General features: G+C 31.3%; 1 protein-coding gene across 1 annotated transcript; it reads right to left on the reverse strand.

The window, feature by feature from the left end:
- Positions 1–14,496: 14,496 nt before the first annotated feature.
- On the reverse strand, positions 14,497–21,126 carry LOC123203318 (receptor homology region, transmembrane domain- and RING domain-containing protein 2-like). The gene is made up of 4 exons (XM_044619644.1): positions 20,778–21,126; positions 20,151–20,378; positions 18,259–18,660; positions 14,497–15,454 (listed from the first exon to the last, which is right to left on the reverse strand). The coding sequence occupies exons 1-4, from the start codon at positions 20,899–20,901 to the stop codon at positions 14,916–14,918; spliced, it is 1,293 nt and encodes a 430-aa protein (XP_044475579.1). The 5' UTR covers positions 20,902–21,126; the 3' UTR covers positions 14,497–14,915.
- Positions 21,127–22,751: the final 1,625 nt, after the last annotated feature.

The raw sequence follows: 22,751 nt of genomic DNA on the forward strand, positions 1-22,751 counted from the left end.
ATGATTTTTGCCGTCAATTTTGACAACAAATCTCCACCTTGGCTTTGTATCCCACACAACAAAGAAAAGGTTAATTGTTTTGCTCCACCTTTTTTAGAATAGGCCCAAACGGGTTGAATCACCAATTATGAAGACTAATCAAGTCCACACAATGCTTGAACTTAGAAACTGGAAAAGGTTTTGTAAACATATTAACATGAGTTTCTTTGGCATTGATTAGAAACTTTCCCTTGAACAATGACCTCTCGAATGTAATGATATTTCATGTTGATGTGCTTTGTTCTTTCATGATATATCTGATCTTTAGTTAAGTGAATGACACTTTGATTAACACATTGAAATGCTTACCGTATAAACCTTTTAACCATACGACTTCTTTGATTGCCTTGATGATAGCTATATATTCTGCCTCAATAATAGATAAAAGCTACCATATGTTGTAAAGTAGCTTTCTAACTAACACCACAACCACCATTGTAAAATACATGACTTATAAATGATCTCCTTTTGTCAAGATCTCTAACGTAGTCAAAAGTACACTAAACCAACCAAAATGTTACCATTTCTTCTAAACTCCAAACATGTGTTTGAAATACTACACAAGTATCTAAGAATCCATTTCATAGCGTACCAATGAACTTTACTTGGGCAAGACATGTGTTTGTTTACCATACTAACTGTTTGTGAAATGTTGAGACATGTGCAAACCATTGCATATATAAGACTCCCAACGACACTAGAGTAAGGAACCTGTGCCATATACCTTTCCTCTATGGTGATTGAGCAGTCTATAGTCTAAAGTGACTTGCACAAAGAGTACTCACTGGTTTAACATCTTTCATGCCAAACCTCTATAAGACTTTCTTAATGTAATTCTGGGTCAATAACAATTTTCCAACTCCTTGATCTCTTTTGATCTCTATGCTAAGAATCTTTTTAGTTATTCCCAAATCTTTCATCTCAGATTCACTACTTAAATATTGCTTCAACTTGTGAATTTTTATCATATCCTTGGTAGCAATGAATATGTCATCAATATAAAGCAACAAATAAATGAATGAATTATTATTCAACTTCCGAAAGTAAACACAACTATCATACATGCTCCTCAATATCCATAACCCAACATAAATGCATCAAACGTGTTATACCAATGCCTTAGAGACTATTTCAATCTATATAAAGGTTTTTACAATAAACAAACATGGCCTTCTTCACCTTCAATTTCAAATCCCTTTGATTGTTTCATATAAATTTATTCTTCAAGTTCACCATGCAGAAATGTTGTTTTAACATCTATTGCTCTAGGGCAACTAAAGCAAGTAGAACACAAATAGAGTTATGTTTAACAAGTGAGAAAACATCATGAAAATTTACACCTACTACCTGACTATAGCTTTTTGCAACCAGTTGTGTCTTATACCTTGTATCTTCAACCCATGGGATACTGACTTTTCTTTTGAAGACCCATTTGTAACTAACAATTTTCTTTTTTAGAGATGGCTTCACAAGAGGCCAAGTACCATTTTTGTGGAAAGACTTAATTTCTTCATTCATTGCAAGTAACCATTTTGATGCATCAGTATAAGAAACAACTTCTAAATAGGTCATAGATTCACCATCTGTATTTGTTTTTGTTCAATTGCTAAAGCATAAGCAATTAAGTTGACATACCTCTGTGACGGTTGAATTTCTCTCCTTGGTCTATCTCTAGCTATAGAATATTGCTCCTTATTAGGTTCTTCATCAGTAGGCTATACTGTGTCCACCAAGTCTATCTAAGTAGTATAGGAATTTGAGTGAGAAGGTCTAAAATTCCCAATTTCAACCTCTACATACTTCTATGTACTTTCTTCTTTATCTGTGTCATAAGAACTAGAAAACGCCTTTCTTAAATGTAGTATAGAAGACTCATCAAAAGTAACATTTCTGCTAATTAAAAATTCATGTGACTTGGGATCATGACACCATAAATAATACTTTTTCACCCCTGATGCATACCCAAAGAAAATACACTTTGTAGCCTTAGGCTCTAATTTTCCATCATTAACATGCATTCAGAATAATTAGCAGGAGTACTTGACCATACTTCCTCTGGAGTTTTAAAATAAAGCAGTGTAAAAAGAGCATGGTTGATTATATAACAAGCTTCAGAGATTGCCTCTATATAAGTCATTTGTTATCCCAACATTTGAAATCATAAAACAAGCTCTCTTTAAAAGTGTTCTTTTTATCCATTCTGCTACAATATTTTGTTGTGGTGTCATCCGAACTATCTGATGTCGAACAATTCTTTCATTCTTACAAAACTCATTAATTCACCTTCACAAAATTCTAAGTCATTATTTGTTCTAAGTTGTTTAGCCTATTTCCTATTTGTTTTTCAATTATAACTTTCCATTGCTTGAAAGTTAGGAAAACATTATTCTTATGCTTAAGAAAATACACCCAAACATTTCTTGAATAATCATCAATAAAAGTCAACATATTCCTGACACCATATGTTGATGGAAAACGCAAAGGCCTCCAAACATTTAAATGAATATAATTTAGACTACCTTTAGTCCTGTGAATTGCAAGCAAACTGAAGCTGAGTCTCTTTTGCTTCCTAAATACACAATGCTCACAAAAATCCAATTTTCTAGTACTTTGTCCACAAAGCAAACCTTGTTTGCTTAATATAGATAGACTTTTCTTGCTCATGTGCCCCAAATGCATATGCCATAATTCGATAATGTTTGAATCTGAAAATGATGTAGAGACTATAGCAAAACCTATAATAGTAGATTCCTGCAAAATATACAAACTACTAGACCAGCAAGCTTTCATCACAACAAAAGTGTGTCGAGTAACTTTCAAAACTCCACCTTCAGTTGTGTAGTTACACCCTAAAGCTTCAAGGGTGCCTAAAGAGATGAGATTTCTCTTGAGATCAGAAACATGTTTAACATTAGTAAACACCTTTACCATCCCATCATGCATTTTAATTTGGACAGTGCTTTTACTAATAACTTTACAAATATTGTTATTGCCTATTAAAGCAATTCCATTATCAATTGATTTACAAGTTGAAAATAAATCCTTATTGGGACACATGTGGTAAGAACAATCTGAATCTAAAATCCATTCATTGTTAGACTTTAAATTATTTTTAGTGGCAAAGAAAATAATCCCATCATTCTCATCAGTTGCAACACTAGCCTCACAAACTCACTATTTTTGTGCTCAACTTTCTCTTTGCCCTTCTCTTTATTTTTCAGTTTATTGCATTATGATGCAATATATCCCTATTTGTGACAATAATAGCATTTTAAATTCTTGTGTCTGGATTTAGATCTATCTTTAAATTTACTTTTGTCGATGTATTATTTTTCAGGTCTACCCTTGACAAACAGGCCTTCGGCATGACTCCTATTAGTTCCCCTAGTAATATCCTTATCTATCTGATCTTTTGATTTTAAGATAGATTTAATTTCTTTGTAAGAAATTGTCTTATTTCTATAAAACACTGTTTCTCTAAAATGCGTAAATGATTAGGTAAGGAACATAACAATATCATGACTTTATCTTCATCATCCATTTCAACATCTATATTACTCAAATCCATAATAATGGAATCAAATTTATCAAGATGTGAGATTATAGATGTACTTTCAGATATACGAAGCATATACAAACTTTGCTTTAAATAAAACCGATTGACATCACTTTTTTTCATGTATAGTGCCTTCAATTTGTCCCACAAATCTTTAGTTGTTGTCTCAAATGCAACTTCCCACAAAACATCATCAAAGAGATTTGATATAATGCCTAACCTAGCCTATTTATCCAGATAATCAAACTCCCCATCCCTCATGGTTTCTAGCTTTTTCTCCTTCCCTTGCAGCTCTATGTCCACACCATCTTGAATAAAGATAGCCTCTATCTTATGCTGCTACATACTGAAATTGGCATTTCGGTCAAACTTCTTAATATAGGTCTTAGTTATTGTCAATATGGTTGCAAGATCTAAACTTAGATTAAGTTAGCTCTGATACAAATTTGTTTGAATCGGAACCCTAAATATTTTAGATAAATAACAAAGATAATAACAAAATTTTGGTAAAAAATAGAATAAGGAGAAAGACAACAAATTTACATGGTTTGGTTAGTGTGACTTATGTCTATGGGCAAAGTTGGAGCAAAATTATTTTACAACGGAAAAAAATACAAAACTTAAGGGCAAAATCTTCAAGAGTCCTCAAAAGGAAATAGGAAAATACAAAAATAAACAAGAGAAAGCTCAAAAAATTACATAAAGAGAAACTCTCTTAAGTAAGCTCTTAATCTTTTCTCTTCTTATTCTACTTCAAAAAAAAAAAAAAACTTCATCAGCTCCTTTATTTATAAGCCAATTCTAATCAATCAGAGATGATTTTGCTGAATAAAGCATTAAATTCTTACATGTGGCTACCAATAAATTTGATGATTTTTGCTCTTCATAAATAGCCTACCGTAACTGACATCCATCGTCTTTAAAAAGTTAAACATTAATTTTAGATGAAGATTTGTGGGATCAAAGACATGTGCATGTGTGTGTATACACACACACATGATCTGCTTTGATCCCAATCCATGCCGTCATCCGCATAGTTGAGGGCCCCCAAAACATCTTTTGTGTCATCATATACATAGTATGACACCTTTGGAACATATATCTAACTTATTTTTCCTTCTTTAGGGCCATAATCACCTTATTCCCCTCCTTATTCACAACTCTTAGGGGTAAACTTGTCATTTAGTATTCGTGGACAAGTGTGGCTATGCCCATACAATGCGTCTCAAAAATCCTCAAAACACATGGTTGTGTTCCATCTGCACACAATCGTGTAGTCTAAACTATCACACACGAGAGTGTCTCTCATACCATACACTCGTGTATGGATTCCTAATTTCAAATGTTCATTCATTCCTAACACACAGGGGCTATTTTTAAACTAAGACAAATGGACATATATGAAATCTAACACAGGCATTTGTTGCACTCTACAGATTACAATTTCAACTGGAATTTGTATTCTCTGAACAACCAACATAATTTCTACACTATGAATTATGCAAAATCATTACTATTTATCTCTATCCTACTTCTTAACGAGAATAGCCATCAATCCTCACTCAATTCAGCAATTCAATTTATCCATTCATACTCGCAAGTCCATCCACAAAGATAGTTAAGCACAATTAATGATTTACACAACCCTTAATCATTACGAGAACATAATTATTCCACAATTGCATTACAAAATGTAGCATGTATAAATACCGAAATACACAGCACACAATCCATTATCCTTGAGCCTTAAAAAAGGTAGATCAACTGCTTACTTTCTCCAAGCAACATAATCAAAGCAAGATCAATCATCAATCAACGTCTAACTATGAAATATGCAATATGTACTCAAATACGTTCGCCATATCTCTAAATTGTACAGCACCACAGTAGCCTCATAAGTCAATTATCAAGTCATTAGGTAACACATTTGCATGTTAACAAGATTACAAAATAACCTAAAAGTAATTCACCAATTATTTAATACCAAAAATAAAGAGAGAAGCCACCGTACTTACCTTAATTCTAGTGACACTTGCAATCTTCATGTGACTTGAACAAGTTTCCAATGATTCCTCTTTGTCTCAACACTCCTCAGGTCGTCCTCTACTCTGGAAAGTTTGTAAAAAAGCGAATGCGCCAAACATACCAAATTCTCTCTTTATTATCATTAGAAACACACAACACACAATCATGTGTCTTCCCACACACAATTGTCCATGTTGTTACCTATTAATAATAGTTTCCCAAAAAATTGTTGCGAAACTCATCCTTATCCAAAATTTAAAATCATCAAACACACAAGGGCATGTACTCCATCATACACAGACGTGTTTCTCTTGGACTTAGCCATTTTCAAGTGCCTTGCAGGAAATGATCATTCTACCCTTCTCAGCACACACACACACACGTGTAAACTCCCAAACAAGTAAAATGAGAGACAAAAGATGAAAATAACCTTGAGCATACATGTGAATATTACAAAAAATATTATATAATGAATTTTCTTGACATTTGGGATTGCAAAATGTAAGGAACTTTATCAGTTTAGAAAATAATATCATGAAAAATATATTTAAATATATAGATTATAATTAACAGATTTAGTATAATGTAATTAAGAAAGTTATTAAAAGTTTCATTTTTATTATTATGACATTTGGATTTGTAGGTCAATACATTCATGTCATTAGGTTAAATATACCCTTGCAAAATTAACAAAACGTATGGAAGAAGTTCAATTTTTTTTTTTTTCTCTTTTCCTTGTCTTCGTGGACCATTGGTGCTCTTGTTCTTAACCTATTCCATGGCCACTGTAACCCATTAAATAATCTTGGAAGAACAAGTTCAACAACTTACCGCTACTATTGGTGCTTTGGTCAAAATGGTTGATTCAATGGTCCTTTTTCTTAAATAACAAAGTTCGAAAGTTTCAGCCAGTGATGTTGCACATTTGGAGTAACATCAATTACATTATAATTAGAGTTGATTATGAGTCATGTTATATCAAATTGGTATAAAAATGACAAGGTTTGACGTGTTATGGGTCGTGTTATGCCAAGTAGGTTATACTATCCCACTAAATATGAAATTTTGAGGTGCATACTACACTACAGTTGATTGTGCCTCGTCAGTTATTTTTAAAATTTATAATATTTAATTTCTTTTTTAATTTGTGAACGGTGTCAGATAGCCTTGTGGACTTTCATGTGAGATCCCAACATGACTTGCTATGCTTCTGTAGGAAGAATTCACGGGTGTCTATACCCTATTGAGAGAGAGAGATTAAAGTCTCAAAAAACATAATTCATACATGATAAATAATGGCCAGCAATATATAATCAAATATTAAGGAAAAAAACAAAAAGAAATCAATCCTAATAAATTGCACATTAATTTATTCAGTAAACTTGTCTATTTAAGTCTCCAAATACATTATTACATTAAGAAAGAAGAAACTTGACCATCAGTAATTGAAGATGAAGAAGCAGTCAATTAACATTGACCAAATTGGCAAACTACTAGACATGAGCACTTATGTCGATTAGATAAATTTTTACATTTGCAATTCTTAGGCATACTGCTTGCTCCTAATTTCCCTGAAAAATCAAGCACGCAAGTAGCTGGCCCCTTGTCTTCACAACGCCCTGAAAATATTGCACTTCTTCGAACCCATACAGGGGGACCTGAAAATTCATATGCATTTTTTTTAATTATTGAGAAGAAAAAAAAAAATATGCAGTTAAAACTTTTGCGTAAGCACTAATAGCAATTATTTTAAATGTTTCAAAAAATGGTTTTCAAATTCAAGCTTAAAAACTAATATAAATCATAAAACGCTTAAAAATTTGGATAATTTTTTTACCTGATTGAGCCATCTTCATGGGAAACAAATTGATGAATAGGAGAAGGCATAAAATCATGGGAAGGGTTGATGAAGACTTCATGGTTATTTTCACTTTGTTGCTCACTTAAATTTAAAAAATATTCAAGCACTTTGTATGGATCGTTCGTGAATATTTAAGACTATATATAGTGGAAGAAGGAGTTGATATGAAAGTCATAAGAGGTAATCGTTTTATTACTATAATTATTTTTTTGCTTTAAGTGGAAATTGTAAAAATTATATATGACAGTGGTTTCTATGTAAGACATTTTTTTAGACTGCGTTTGATTCGATGTATCTTTTTATTACCAAAAATAAAATATTATCACAAAAATAGATTATTTAGAATGTTTGAAAAAATTTGGTAAAAAATTGATAGTTATAAATAATTACTGTATTTGATTGAAGTTAATAAAAAAATAAAAAAATATTATTTTACTTAAACACCCTGAATATAATTATTTGAAAATATTATTCATGTTTTTGTTCTAAAAAAATTAATAAGTAAAAATATAATTGTAATAAAATTAAACTTATCTTAATAATCTTTTAATATTTAAGGAGAATGTAGTAATTAAAATATTTTCTATATTATCTATCACATCACAATATTTTAATATTTGAATCAAACACCCTTTTATGGGTCATTTGGATGGGTGTAATGAAAAATTACCTAGATAATTTATCTTTTATTATTGATATTATCTTTTTTTTTTTTTTTAAATTTTGGTAATTTTCTGTTATCAATGATGTTATAATAGTTAATATAAGTGATAATCTGATTATCACCCTTATTTTAGGTATTGAAAGATTATCAAGATAATCTTGATTTTGTTACAATTTTATCATTATTTATTAATTTTTGAAAATTAAAATACTCTTATTTTCAGTTATTAAAACAAGTAACATGAATAATACTTTAGAATAATTATAACCAAAATATTTAAGTAAAATAATATTTTAATATTATTTTATTACTTGCTACTAAACACAATAATGTTTTTTATCAATCAATTTTTATTAAATATTATAATAATTTATACTTAATAATTTTCAAAGTAATATATTCTTATAGTAATATTTTATTTTTGATATTAAAAGATTACTTGAAACAATATACCCTCAAGGCAATAATTTACAACAAAAAATAAACAATAAAACTATATGCATAATTTTATGTACAAATACTGATATGTTATCATATGATTGAGTATTACTCTATCTTTAATTTAAAAATACTCAATCATATAATGATATGTCATTATTTGTGTACAAAATTATATGCATTTTTTATACATATAACACTACTTAAAAATAAAATATTACCATAAAGATAAATTATTTGAAATATTACTTACTATAAATTATTATATATTTGATAAAATTTATATATATAAATAATTATTATATTTGTTTAGTGATATTACAGGAATACTAAGATATTATTTTACTTAAATACTCTAAAAATATTACTATATATAAATTAGTATTGTATTTAGTTATAGTGACATGTTTTCTGTTAAAGTATTTACTCTGTTTATTTTCTAAAATATTTTTCATATTTATAATATAACAGAATTTTTTATATTGTTAAATTATAAAATTAATTAATTAAATTATTTTTTAAAAGATTAATTTATTTAAAATAATAATATTTTTATCATAAAAAGAATAAATAAAAATATAATTATAATAAAATTAAGACTAATCATTTAACAAATACTTGGTAAATGGTATGAAATTACCTCTAACCTTCTTCCTGATCTTCCATGTGGCTGCCACCTCCATTGAGGTGGTGGTGTTGCATGGTGGCAATGGCCTAGCGTTTGAAATCATCTTGAACTCAGTCAAGATAATTGCGGCCTAGATTGAGGAAGTCATGGCGTAGCGCTTGAGGTTGCCTGAAAAGGATGCATTTTTAAAAATAATTTTGGGATTAAAATTGTAATAATTGTAATTATAGTATGATTTCTAAAAATCCAGAAAGGAAAGTGATTTTATAATATCTTTTTTTATTTGTCAAGTGTGGTGAGTTTATATTGATATTAATTGTTACATCATAAATAACATATTCAAAGTTTTGAAAATTATTCCACTAGCGAACAATTTAGTAACTAACAACTTAAAAAAAAATTACTTGGAGATAAAAAGGTTAAAAGTATTAAAGAGACCATATTCAAAATCAACTTTTAGAAATTATCGAAGAACGATTTAATGATTAATAACTAGAAAATAGTGATTTTGAGTTTAAAGATCAAAAGCTTTAAAAAACAATATCTCAAAAAGGATATGTTTCTTTTTTTCATGAAACTATCTTCCTAGATTTCAATAATAATTGATGAAGTGCATTTATTCTTTCTTAAGTTTCGAAAACCACTATTATATTATGATTCATAATTATTTATTTATTTTAATATAATTCTCTTATTGTAAATATGAACCGTGAGAGAGACAACTAACACAGTTTAAGTTATTGTAATTCTTTCATATCAATAGATATACTGTAGATATAGATCCTTACATAGTTTTTTAGCCAAACCATGTAAAAACAATAAGTGTTATCACTTTCAATCTTAACTTTTCATATTTTTGCATTCAAATCTAATAGATTTGGTGTAGATCTCATTAGCACAATTTTCAATAATTTAACGCTAGAAAGAGGGTTTTTACTATAAACTAAAAACTCTCTTTGTTTCTTCGTAAATCTCTTCTTTTTAATAACTATCCTTATTTTCAATGACATTACTAAGTAGAAAGATTACTTGATTTATGAATTTCTTTAATCATATAAACGATGAAAGTCATTGTCATAACTCACTATCGCTGTCACTCTTAGAGAATCAACCCATCGTTGTTATTGGGAGGCAACACACTACACCTTTGGAAGTAGCAACCTAAATGGCATGCTTAATCGACACTACCAAAGTGCTCATACAATAGATTGACAATGCTACCTCAATAACACTTGTAGCGGACACCCATTGTTGGACTTCACTGTGGACTCTAAATATCATAAGATATAGTGGAACTGAAAATAAAATTAATTAAAAAACATGATATTCATCCACAGTTTACAAGGTTCAAAATATGAACAATGATATGCATAATTCATTGCAACAAAAAGATGGATTTTAATGAAAAAATTAATGAGAGAATAAATATTTAGTCATTAAAAACATAGTTATCAATATTTTATGATACATAATACATTCTACGATAAGATACGATATAATATATGTAAAAAATAATATATATTATAAGATATATTAAATTAATACAATATAACGAATTTATCACATAATATGATACATATTTTTTGATACGATATATATTATTAATATGAGTCAATATAACTTTTAAAAGAAAATGATGATGAAATATAATTGTATATCAAAAAATTTAAAATTTTAAGAGTGTTTATAATATTTTTTAAAATAATGATAAATTAGTTATAATTTTTATTAATTTTTAAAAGACGTGTTGGATTGTGCCAAGGCTTGCCACTTGACGAACTTTCATATCGGACCGACTCAATAAAATCTCAAGGTTTGGGGCAAGACCTAGGGCCTTCGGGCCGTGTCCCTATGGGCTCTTAATAGGTCAACCCATAAACCTTATGCAAGCTAGTTCAAAAATAAATTTATTATTTTTTTAACATTTTTGGTTTGTTATAATAGCAGGTTCACTGATCCAAAAAATTTATAAAATTTTTTAAATTTAAAAATAAAATAGCCCAACAATATTGGCCGGGCTCGAGGCTTGGCCTACTCAGCCCCGGAATAACAAGCACGTTGACAACAAAGCTCTCACAGAAACTATAAACTCCTGTAATCTAAAAGCTTTAGTTTACATGTATTAATTTCCCCCGGAATAATTTTCTTTGTTGTCCGATTACTTATCTTTTTCATGATTTATGGGTTGTTTTTTATTTTCAAATTGAGCCTATTAGTTTCCTTTAATTCTCCAAGATTGCCCTTCATGGCTTCCATGGGGTGAAGCCCAAAAAGAAAGAAAACTTGGTCAGAGGTTTTTGATTGATGTGGGTGGATCTTTGGACGACTGGTAAAACTGATTACTTGTCATCGGTAAGTGAAATTTGTTCTCATCCTCTTCTATTGCCCTTTGGAAATGTCCTCGCCCTTTCTTCACACTAAATGCTAGCGATTCTTGGATTGTATTAGGATCAGTCTGAATAATTGTTAACATCACAAAGAAGTATTATTTGTTGTTGAGTGATTGATACTTGCTTTCAAAAGTGCTTTGTGGTTCGAGCTCAACCTTAGTCAATTACCAGATTGAAAATTGTAGAAGAAATTCAGAAATAGTTAAGAGTTGAAAGTACTATTGTTCAATTATTTCACTTCATAACATAATTACAGCAATGCATATATCCTTTTTGTATGCTGTATCTATGACACCATTAATCTATTCACACCTGTGGAATACTTCTTATTTTTTAAAAACAACAGTGACTGACAAAAACGATACTGATTCCTCCCTTCATCAATTGCTTAAGTCTCCGTACGTAGTGTTTTGGTATAGAATTCAAATCATCTGCGTCCCTCCTGTAGACTGTTACCCTTCTACGTTGTTTTATCAGAGTGGCTATTCACATTCGTATCCATATCCCCTCCCCCAAAAACCTTGTCCTCAAGGTTGAAACCGAGGAATCGAGCGTGGATCACATCGACAAATTCCCATGTAACCTCGTCTGGTGCGAGCCCCTACCACTGAACGAGGAGTAGAACAGCAGCTGCATTGTGCCTTTTGACTGTTCTCTTGCTAAGGATTAGTTCCAAAACTAAGTCAGTAATTATTAGAGTTTGGGGAAGGGTAAGGGAGGCTTACATCGGAGTGTGGACAGGACACAACATAGAAACGTGAAGAACATTGTGGATCGCGAAATCAGCTGGCAACCGTAACTTGTATGAAACCAGACCAGCTGTATCAGTGACCTGAAATGAATTGAAACATTTAGCTTGGAGCTTTGATCAACCGTGATACAGGGAGGTCTGTCTATACGACTATAGCCTTACCAACACCCAATCCAACTACATACCTGCCCTTCCTTAACAATCTGCCTATTGCCATGAATATTGGCTCTAGGCATTTTCATCTTGAGTTTTAGCTAAAATTACAACTTGCGATTTACTATCAGTGGTCCATGTTTGTTCTACCTTTTACAGGAACTCGGACGGTAGGATGGTGGTTGTTAAACCGTGGACCTCCATTCCCAGAATTCTGGACAGAGCATTAACTATCTGGATCTCTTTCCCTTTCCTAAACTGTATCTCACGGTCGAATTGCATGAGTTTAGCAACTCATGCTTGCTGTGTAGGTTAGTTGCTCTCTGTTCCAACAAGTATTTCAAGCTTTGGTGGTATGTTTTAATAATAAAAGGCTGGTTCATAAGGTAGCGTTCCCATTTTTTGATAGCAAGTTGGATGATCAACATTTCTTTTTCATAAATGGAGAGAAGTTGGATCTTGGTGAGAGGGTCTTGCTTATGTAAGCAATGGGGTGGCCTTCTTGCATTAAGACGACTCTGGTGCCCTTCCCACAAGCATCAGTTTCTATGAGGAAGGTCTTAGAGAAATATCCTCTTCGGATAAAGTCTTCCATAGCATCCTTCAAGGTACAAACGCTCATTAGTAAGTTGCTCAATGACATTATAATATCAAGGAAAGTTATTGAGATCTTGTTTGGTGTGATCTCCCTTAATCGGCTAGGTTGAGAGAACGTGTTTGTATCACATGAAACTGAATAAAGTTGTTGATTGGGGTGACCAAAGGAGTGTACTCCTTGAAGTGAGCAATCGGAGTAGGATTTCTCTTTGGATCATCTCTTCCCTTATTTTTTACGTTCACAATCCTACATTTTTCCATCTAACTTGTTTGGTTGAGGATTTTGATCCAGCAAGCGTTAAGGAAGCTGTTGAGCTTTCTATCCGAAGATATCTTTGGGATATTTTATGAATCTTAGCCAAGGATGAGCATTCTTGGGCCCGGAGTTTTTTTTTTCCAGAATTCTATGTGAGGGCATACGCCTCCTACAATCAATGTAAAGTAAAGACGAATTCTTCTAACGTAGTCCCTGCCTTAAAAAGTTCAACATTGAACCATTCTAGAAAGGCCTTCTTAAAGGTTTCATTGGATGACATCATGATAGTAATAGAGTTGAGAGCTATATACAGTTCTTTCAAACCCTTCTGCACTAGTGTATAAAGCTTCACTTTCATCAGTCTTTTGATAACATAAATAGTCTCTTAATTCAGGGTTTATAATATCATTTATCTCCTTTTCTTTGATTCTAGTTGCTTGGTATATGAACCATAGCAATGTTTCTATCACAATTTATTTTGGATTACAAGTATTGGGTAGAACAACGGACACCCCCTAATTTCCCAAGCTAATATTACAATATGTACTCGGTACAATTTAACAGAGCTTTTTTTTTTTTTTTCTCTCTCTCTCTTTGAAGACTATTAATGCAAAAATATATTGGTTGTTATGCTACAATCAAAGATATAAATCTTAAGTGAAAGCTCTCCCAAATCAAGCCTTCGTTTTTTGTGAAATTTTATCAGCTTGAGAATTTATTATTTAGCCCCTTAACAAGAAGAATATTTGAGTGTATCATTCTTACCCTAACATTTTATAAGTATCATAGGCCCTCCACAGCCTCCTCTCTTATAAATGTTTGAAATGCAGCATTCTAAGTGCCAAAGATATTGGAACACAAATTTTTGGCACAAACTTTCAACACAATTTTGACCATTGATTTATAAAATCCAATACAGAAGAAATTATTGACTTTAAAGATATTTGAGGAATTACTAGAAATACATTTAAAATTTTTGTGTCAAAATTTTATTACACTAAGCATCAAGAAGATTTTATTCCATCTAACCCGGATTCTTCAAGTAGAATAGATGAGAAAAAATAAACCAAAACGATAATCAGAAAGACAGAAACAACACATTTGAACTTGAGCGAGAAAACTACATTGGAAAAAGAGCAAAAACAAAGTCACCAATAACATTAAGAAGAATGAGCATATCCAAATTGCAAATTCTGTAAAGCTTAATGGTTAGTGCTTTCTATAAAACCCAAACATCACAACACTCAATTTTACTGTACCAATTTGTAAAGCATCGATTTTCTGAATCACACCTATAAATTTAAAGATAAAAACAAAAAACACATTCTTATGCTGCAATGTACAACAGACGGTTTATATAAAAATCCTAATATGGCATAAAAACAAAAAGGCAACCCATTAAATCAGAAAGAACCCATGCATGACATGACATATTGCTGTAAGATATGAAATTGAGATCAAAAGAATGTGCGGTTTTAGGTTCACTTACTTCTTAGCTTTGTTAAAATACGGGTATCTCAACTCAATTGCTCTGTACAAAATTCTCAAAACCTGAAATTAAGTTTCAGGAAGAGAATGAGCAGAGGTATAAGGGGAGATACTTGCAGCAGACTCGCAGCAATGCAGTGGATGCTGCTGATGACAGAAAGAACCAACAAAACTCAGTGATCCATTGCTTGGGCTTGGAAGATATGGTGACATGTATCTTGAGTTAAGAGGTGATATAGATGGGTAACCCAAGGAGTGGGTTGAAACTAAATGTGAAGCATGTGATCTTTGGGAGGATGCATTTCTGAGATCTACAGAGCTCCGACTAACACTCATGCAAGGAGATTGACGATAGGACCCAACAGATTGAGGAATGTAAGGAGTAGAAGTAAGAGAGTGAACATGTGAGATAGAAGGTGATCGTGACACTGATGGGACTATCTGCATAGCAGAAGTTGATGAGGCCACAGAGGAAGCATTTGATGAAAGCAATGGTGTACATTCTGACGCTGGTGGATTGCCAGTGCTAGTTCTTGCATCATGCTTGCAAACCGGGCAAAAGGTTCTCCATGATGTGAGCCAAGAATCCACACAGAAAGCATGAAATTCTGTTGAAATACCAGAGGCATAATATTTAGACTTGAACACTAAAGAAAAATGCAGAAGCATTGGATTCAATGAAATATGGAGACTTCATTTAACTTTTGTACAAAATAGTTGATAAATGCATATACTCTGAAGAACCACTCTAAATGCCTTATCTAGCACATGCACAAATTAGTCTGAAACAATATGTGACCAATTCTCTTACTTACCCCAAAAAAAAAAAAAAAATACGTGACCAATTTATCATGTGATTCCACAGTACCTCAATAGTATATAGCCAAACAAAGATATTTTGACTTTTTTATCAAAAAGAGAAAGCAGGCATGTGCTTATATCAAAACAAGAGCATGCAATGCTCAAAGAGAAAGGAGGGGCACATAATCAAAATGATCAAACTGCATACACCTTGCCCACATATGATTGTTAAAAGATAATATATGATATATGTATTATAAGCAGACCAATTCAGCTGACAACAAAGATCTAATCCATCCAACTAAATATTATCACAATCCCAAAAATGAAAGTTTTAGGTTAGTTTCACTGACAAGTCAAGATCTACAGGGTTCTTCACAAATCCAGACGTCCAGATTTGAATTATTATCAAGAAGTTTAGCTTAATCATATTGCCAATGCATTAAGTGTAAATATACTATTTCAAATAATTTTTAAAACATCCAACTAATAGAATTCAGTAGAAGTGGTTTTTAACTAGTTTCTTGAAACTTTAGAAATTGATTAAAACCCCAAACTTACCATCCACTCTCAATACAACCATTTTTGAGATAATTTAAGCCTTTAAATTGAGTTTAATAAGCTTTGCAGTTGTCTCCTATTTAAAATTGTGTATAGATTGACATTTCTACCAACTATTTAAATAATTGTAAAATTAAAATTAAAACAACTTTATATTAAGTTTTCTATTATATTTATAGATAATAAAGTCAATAAGAGAAATCTTAGTGAGCATGGGTCAAATATTTCATGCGAATCCAAAATATATTTTTCTTTTTTGTTACTTGTTATTTTAATTAGCAAGTGACCAGAACATTTTTTTTTTTTAAACAATGATTTTTCATTTGTCATTTTGACTTCGAATGTTGATACCATGCTAAATAACAAATGCCTAATTTGTTAGAATTTAGAGCTTTCACAAACAATTCATAAACAATTAATCTCAGCTTTTTGCAAAACAATATTAAACAAGTAGTATCTTTCCAAATAAGATTAAAAATATATATATATCATTTTAGTCGTTTCACATACTTTGGGAAGTTGGTAACAAATATACTTGTTCCACGATGGTTCATACTAACATTCAATTAATTTTTCCTGATCATGGGAACTTTTTGTGGAAATTGAGATGCTTGACTTTCTAATGAAATTAGCTTAGGCAAGGAAAAAGATGATGTTTGCAATTGACTTAGCAGTTACCTAAAAACAAAAACAATATCTATCACCTTGTTTAAGCAAATTTCTTCAATGAAACATGCATAGGGTTCAAAAGACAATAGACAGTTAATTGAATGTTAGTACAAAACTTCATCAAAGACACATAGATAGATATATTTGTCACCAACTTTACAAAGTATATGAAAAAGAGTAGGATTATCTACTTTAAAGCCATTCTATACAGCCAAACAGCAATCATATAGGAGCAACATTTTTGCTCTCACTACCTAGCCAGTAAAGCCACACATACCATTTATTCATCTGTGTAATTTTTATCTCCAATTTACTTGTTTTATTTTTTATTTGATTGCATAGACTAATGAATTAATCCATAAAAATCACTTTACCACTCATTACAAGTAAACAGTCAATTCTAAGAACAAATGTCATATGATTGTTTACCTACATCACATTAAGATTGAGAAAGAGAACAACTCCAACCGTAGCTAGAAATCAGTTACATGAATCCTTTTTCACAATTAAGGGTGGCAATTTGGCCTGTAGAGCTGTGACAGGTATTTTTTCCCGCCTAGACTGACACATCCTAAACCTGAACCTGGCTTCAAATAATTCTCTTATACCCCTGAGATCTTATTTTTGTCTTTAAATATAGGGGAATTATATATATATATATATATATATATATTTATTTATTTATATATGTTATGGGCTTAAATATAATAATATTAAGGGGAGTAATATAATATTTTGAGCTAAGCTCCAGTTAATCAATCTTGTCTCATGCTCAAGTTGAGATCTCACTAGCTCGATGAGCTCAAGTCGAAATCTTACTAGCTCAATGAGCTCAAACCCTACCTTAAGGTAATTGAGTCGAGCTTGAGCCAAGCACTCATAGACTTAGTTTGACTTGATTACACCCCTAACTTGCGTTGTTTATGTTAACTTCACAAATTCATGTGAAAAATACCACCACATGAAGCTCAAAAAATAACTAAAATGAGTCGTAAAGAGGGTAAAAAATGAACTGCCATCCAGGTGTTCGGACCGAAAGTAACATGCCACATCAATACGTTTTGAGATGCCCACAGCCAATAACCTAATATAATAGCATCCATGCTGCCAAGGAGTACCTACTAGTATAATTTTACCGCTTAATTTCCTTAACTAGATTCTTAAACCATAACATGCTGGAAAACCTAATGAAGCTTAACAATGTACTTAAAAAATTAGCAAAAAAGAATCTGGATAGGAATATCAACACAATAATTCTGTTGCACAAAGCATCATCCAAAATGCGAACCTGCTAAACACCATGCAACTATACTAAAACAAATATAGCTTATGCAGAGCTAAAAATTAGCATACAATATCATCTTTAACAAAGTAGACTTACTGTGATGACATGGCAGGATCCTGAGTTTCTCCCCAACATTGTAGTCTTCAAGGCATATGGCACAGGTTCCTGAGGTACAATTATCCTCCAGAACAGCAGTAAATATCAGGCTTGGCATTGCTTTCACTAAGCGTCTACTCATCCCATGAAATTCCCGGACACGAGAGGAGCGAGGTTCCTGTCTTATACGATGCCTGCGTACAAAGAAACAAGTAGCCAGAACTGCAGCCAAGGCAAGAAGGGAAATAAAAGAGATTGCCATGATTGACCATGCTGAGTTTTCAAAACTTGGTATTATCCAGAGCTCCACGTCAGTTGAACCAGCATACTGTTTAAGTATTTCACCTGAAGCTTTGGACACAAACACAGCATGTATTTTTATACCAGTAGAGTTTCCTGCCACTGCAGGTTTCAAAGAGTACAAATTAGTGGCTGCCAGGATAGGAAATATTCTAATTTCAATTTCAATTTTAAATGAAAAAAAGAAAAGTTCATGTAATCAAATTACTCAAAATTTTACCAAATAAAAGATGTGCTATGCATCCTGTTATCCATAAAATAAATAAAATAGTTGTGGTATATAGTTTGTTGTACTAGCTAAAGCTTATCATATGTTCATATTCACTGTACAGACATGAAAAAGGGACCACATCCATTCAATTTCATCAATTGCACAAACATTGCATTTCATGAAACAAATATAGGCATATTCCTTTTACCTCACAATCAATAATAATCACTTTTTAATTGTCGCACAGTTCTGCAAGTCTGTCATCATTTCACATGAAAAAATACAATTAGCTTTATAACCTAGCCTGTTGCAATTTTGATAGAAAACACTTTAATATTCTGTTGATAAGTAATATCAACTTTGAAAACTCAATCTTTTTTTAAGCAATTGATAGGATTCCGTGATTTTAAGAACTGTTATTGTTTCCATGGTTAAATAATAACGAGTTTAAGAGTTATAAACATCTTCTTAAGCAAGAACAGAATTGCATGATCCATAATACTTGCATGAAAGCAATATTTTCAAAATCTGGTCTCTTATTCAGTCATTGAGACCTTTTAATTTCATTCATCTCCATTGAGTTTTAGCCTAATTAAGGTCATGCTCGTTTGGTTGAGAAGATAGAAAGATTTCGACTAAAGGAAGGGTTTATCATTAATTTTATTATACTTCAGGAATGATCTGTGATAATTTAAAGGAAAGGTTAGGACAACTTTACAAATTCTTGGGGAGGCTTAGCAAATTTCAAGATAGTATCTGTAGTTAAGCCTAATATAAATTATCCCAAGTTTTATGAAACAAAATTCCTATGTTCTGGAATTTAGGAATCCCATTCATACAAGAAATAGTAAGATTAATCTTAGGTCAAATGTGGATAACTTGTTCACTCTTTTATGGATCTGAAATCTTAAAATATATATTATCATCAACTGTTTTTAATCAATAAATATTAATCCTATTTTATTAATAAGCTTATGTTGCTTATATTTCTTCATATTTCCCCCACCTTTAATACCATTGCTTTATGCAAACCCCAACAAGACCAGGAATGCAATTTATACACAGTCCTAAAGTTCCAAATTTGGCAAGTAACCAATAAACTGAAGCAATTCAAGGTTTAGATAAATGTCTTGCCATTAACTTTCACAAGAAATGGGACTGATGGTAAAATTGCTAGACACATAGTCCATCAAGCAAAATGAAGACGTTTATACAAATCCAACTAACATCATTCCCTATGCAACAAGCAGGCTACCTTGGATATCATTATCCAGGGGGCTAAAGTGTATGATCAATCAATAAACCTTGCTATTTCATCTCAGTCAGCAATGATCATGCTTCAAGATAACGACAAAAAAGGATAAAGGAAAGAGATCCTTACTTGCAACCACACCATCATCAGCATTGTCATAGACAATGGCAGCTTGGAACCCTGCCTTTTGAGCTTTTCTGACTTTATCTTCGAAGCTACAACCTCCTCTAACAATCAATACAAATGAGGCAATCTTATTTGAAACGTTTTCCACTTTATTACTCAAGTCTGAACATGCATCAAGAGGCTCTGCTAGGTACAATACCCCACATTCACCCGACCCTTTAATCCCCGGAGCTGAAACAATCAATTTTAACGACAATTAACAACCACAAAAAAAATTAAATTAAAAAAACCCTCAGCATACAGAAACCCACATTCACACTTAATCAAGTAACATACATATGAATTTAAAAAAATATGCACATAAATATCTCTCGAATTTATATTTTAATTTCTTCTCCCAGAAAATCATACCATGAACAAACAGAAACCATTATCTTGTTACCCTTTAATTCGATTTACTCCAAAACCAAGTATTTATTCATTAGATTGTACTGTTTTCTCTATTTGAAAGCTCAGCTGAAAGCAACTTAAACACACCTTAGCTCCACATAATTAAAAAAATTAAAATTCCCAAATTTTCCCAGATTTCTGAGCAGCCAAACAGAAATAAAATAAATAAATAAAACTAACCGAAATTAGCTTCAATGTCATCGAACGAAAGAGTAACGTTGCTCCCAATTAAGACAACACTGGCTGACGTCATCCAACAAACACTCAGTAAGCAAAGCAAATTTACCACCGTCAGATTCTTCATTTTCCCCGTTAAACAGAAATCACATAAACGCTAGTTTCTATTCCTATTTGATTTTTTTTTTCCTTGAAATTGCTACACAAATTAACAAACTATTCGACTCAGTTTAAACTCAAATTGAAACATCGGCTTCCATTTCACAGTGACAAAGAGACGCACACAGACTTCTCTCTCTGGTTTTTCAGGCTAGATGGAAAATCCGATATTTTACTTAAAAACCAAAAAAAACAAACTCTGATGTTCTGTCGAATAATTAATATTTTATGGCTATGAGATCCTAAAATGTTTTCAAATTACAAGCAACCCATTATTTTTAGAAAATCTTGTTTTACCTATAATCTTTGTAAATATTTTTAATAAAAACTTTCTAATTCAATCTATTGTCTAAATGTAGATGAAACTATAATTATAAGCTTTCTATGGTAATTCTATAATTTTCCAAAAGAATAATATATGAAATTTTATAGTAATTTGGAATTGAAATGAGTCATAATATAAAATATCGTATTAACATAACATTAGATTTAGAAAAAATGAATCAAAGATCAACTGATATAAATTTATATATGATTTATAATCATATTAATCGGGATGAAAAGTTTAGGACATATAATTGTGAAAATGCCATCGAAATTATTAAATTATATAATATTATTTATTCTTGGGTTAAACATTGCAAATGTTAATGAAGAAAGTGTTATTTAGTAAAAGTTGAAGGGGTTCAAAATTTTAGGAAAGGCGAGGTTTGTAATTATTGAAATTATATAATTAATTAATAGTGAGTGGATTAGATTTTATCATAATAGGGAAAAGGACAAAAGTATTGTTTAGTCTAAAATGATAAGTAGATGTGTCATGATAAGACTTCATGGGTCAGCCTAGAGTGTGCTGGTACATGGAATTTGGGAGATTCGGTAGAAAATACATCAATAGATGCCCCGACGGATTGACACTGCATCAAAGTATGAATTTAATTTTCTTTTGAAATTAAATCAATTATATGAAACAAAATAAATTTTTATTAAATAAATCAAAATTTTAATTTTAATTTTAATATATCATCAAATCAAACTTAAATCTATATTCTTACATATAAAATCTTTTATTTTGTTATTTAAATTATTTTTTAGGGTCACTTAATTTTAGTATTGTGTAGAAATCAGTAGAATGATAGATGTGTTGGTATCCCATCATAGTAGAAGAAAATTTACATTTTAATTGTGATTATTGAATATTTAATATTAATAAATTTATCTTTATTTCCCATTTGGCGAAGAGGAAAGGTGTCCTATTCTAGATTTACTTGGAAGCTGCAGGGCGAAATAATATTTGTTTGCTAGTTATCGGTCATATCCGTAAGTTGACTGACTTAGAAAGAATTTTGACAGCACATTAACACTTTATTAATGAGTTGTTTTTCTTTTTTTCTTTTTAAATATTGTTTATGGGCGACAAGAAATAGCCCACTTTGGTCCTTTCAACTTTCAAGTGAGCCCATTTCTCATCCCCATGTCTGTACTCACTGATAGCACATTTTAACTAATTAATTTAAGGGAAAGGGATTATTTTCCACTTAAATTTTAACCTGATCTCAAAGTCACACTAATAAGAGATAAAAAATTTAAACTCTTATTCATAGTTATATTGTTATCTAAATTTTTAGTTAGAGATAGGGGTAAAATTATTATTTTACCTATAAACTTTGAACTTTAAAATTTTTATCATTTCCCCCTGTTAGGTTTAAAAATTAACATTTCAACCTATTTTCAAAGTTTGAAAAGTATAGATTTCACCTCTAAGGTTTGCTTTCTTCTCTGGCCAACACTGACAGTTGACTCTTTCCATCGATCTCC

This window comes from Mangifera indica, chromosome 19 (assembly GCF_011075055.1).
Source record: "Mangifera indica cultivar Alphonso chromosome 19, CATAS_Mindica_2.1, whole genome shotgun sequence".
NCBI lineage: Eukaryota > Viridiplantae > Streptophyta > Magnoliopsida > Sapindales > Anacardiaceae > Mangifera > Mangifera indica.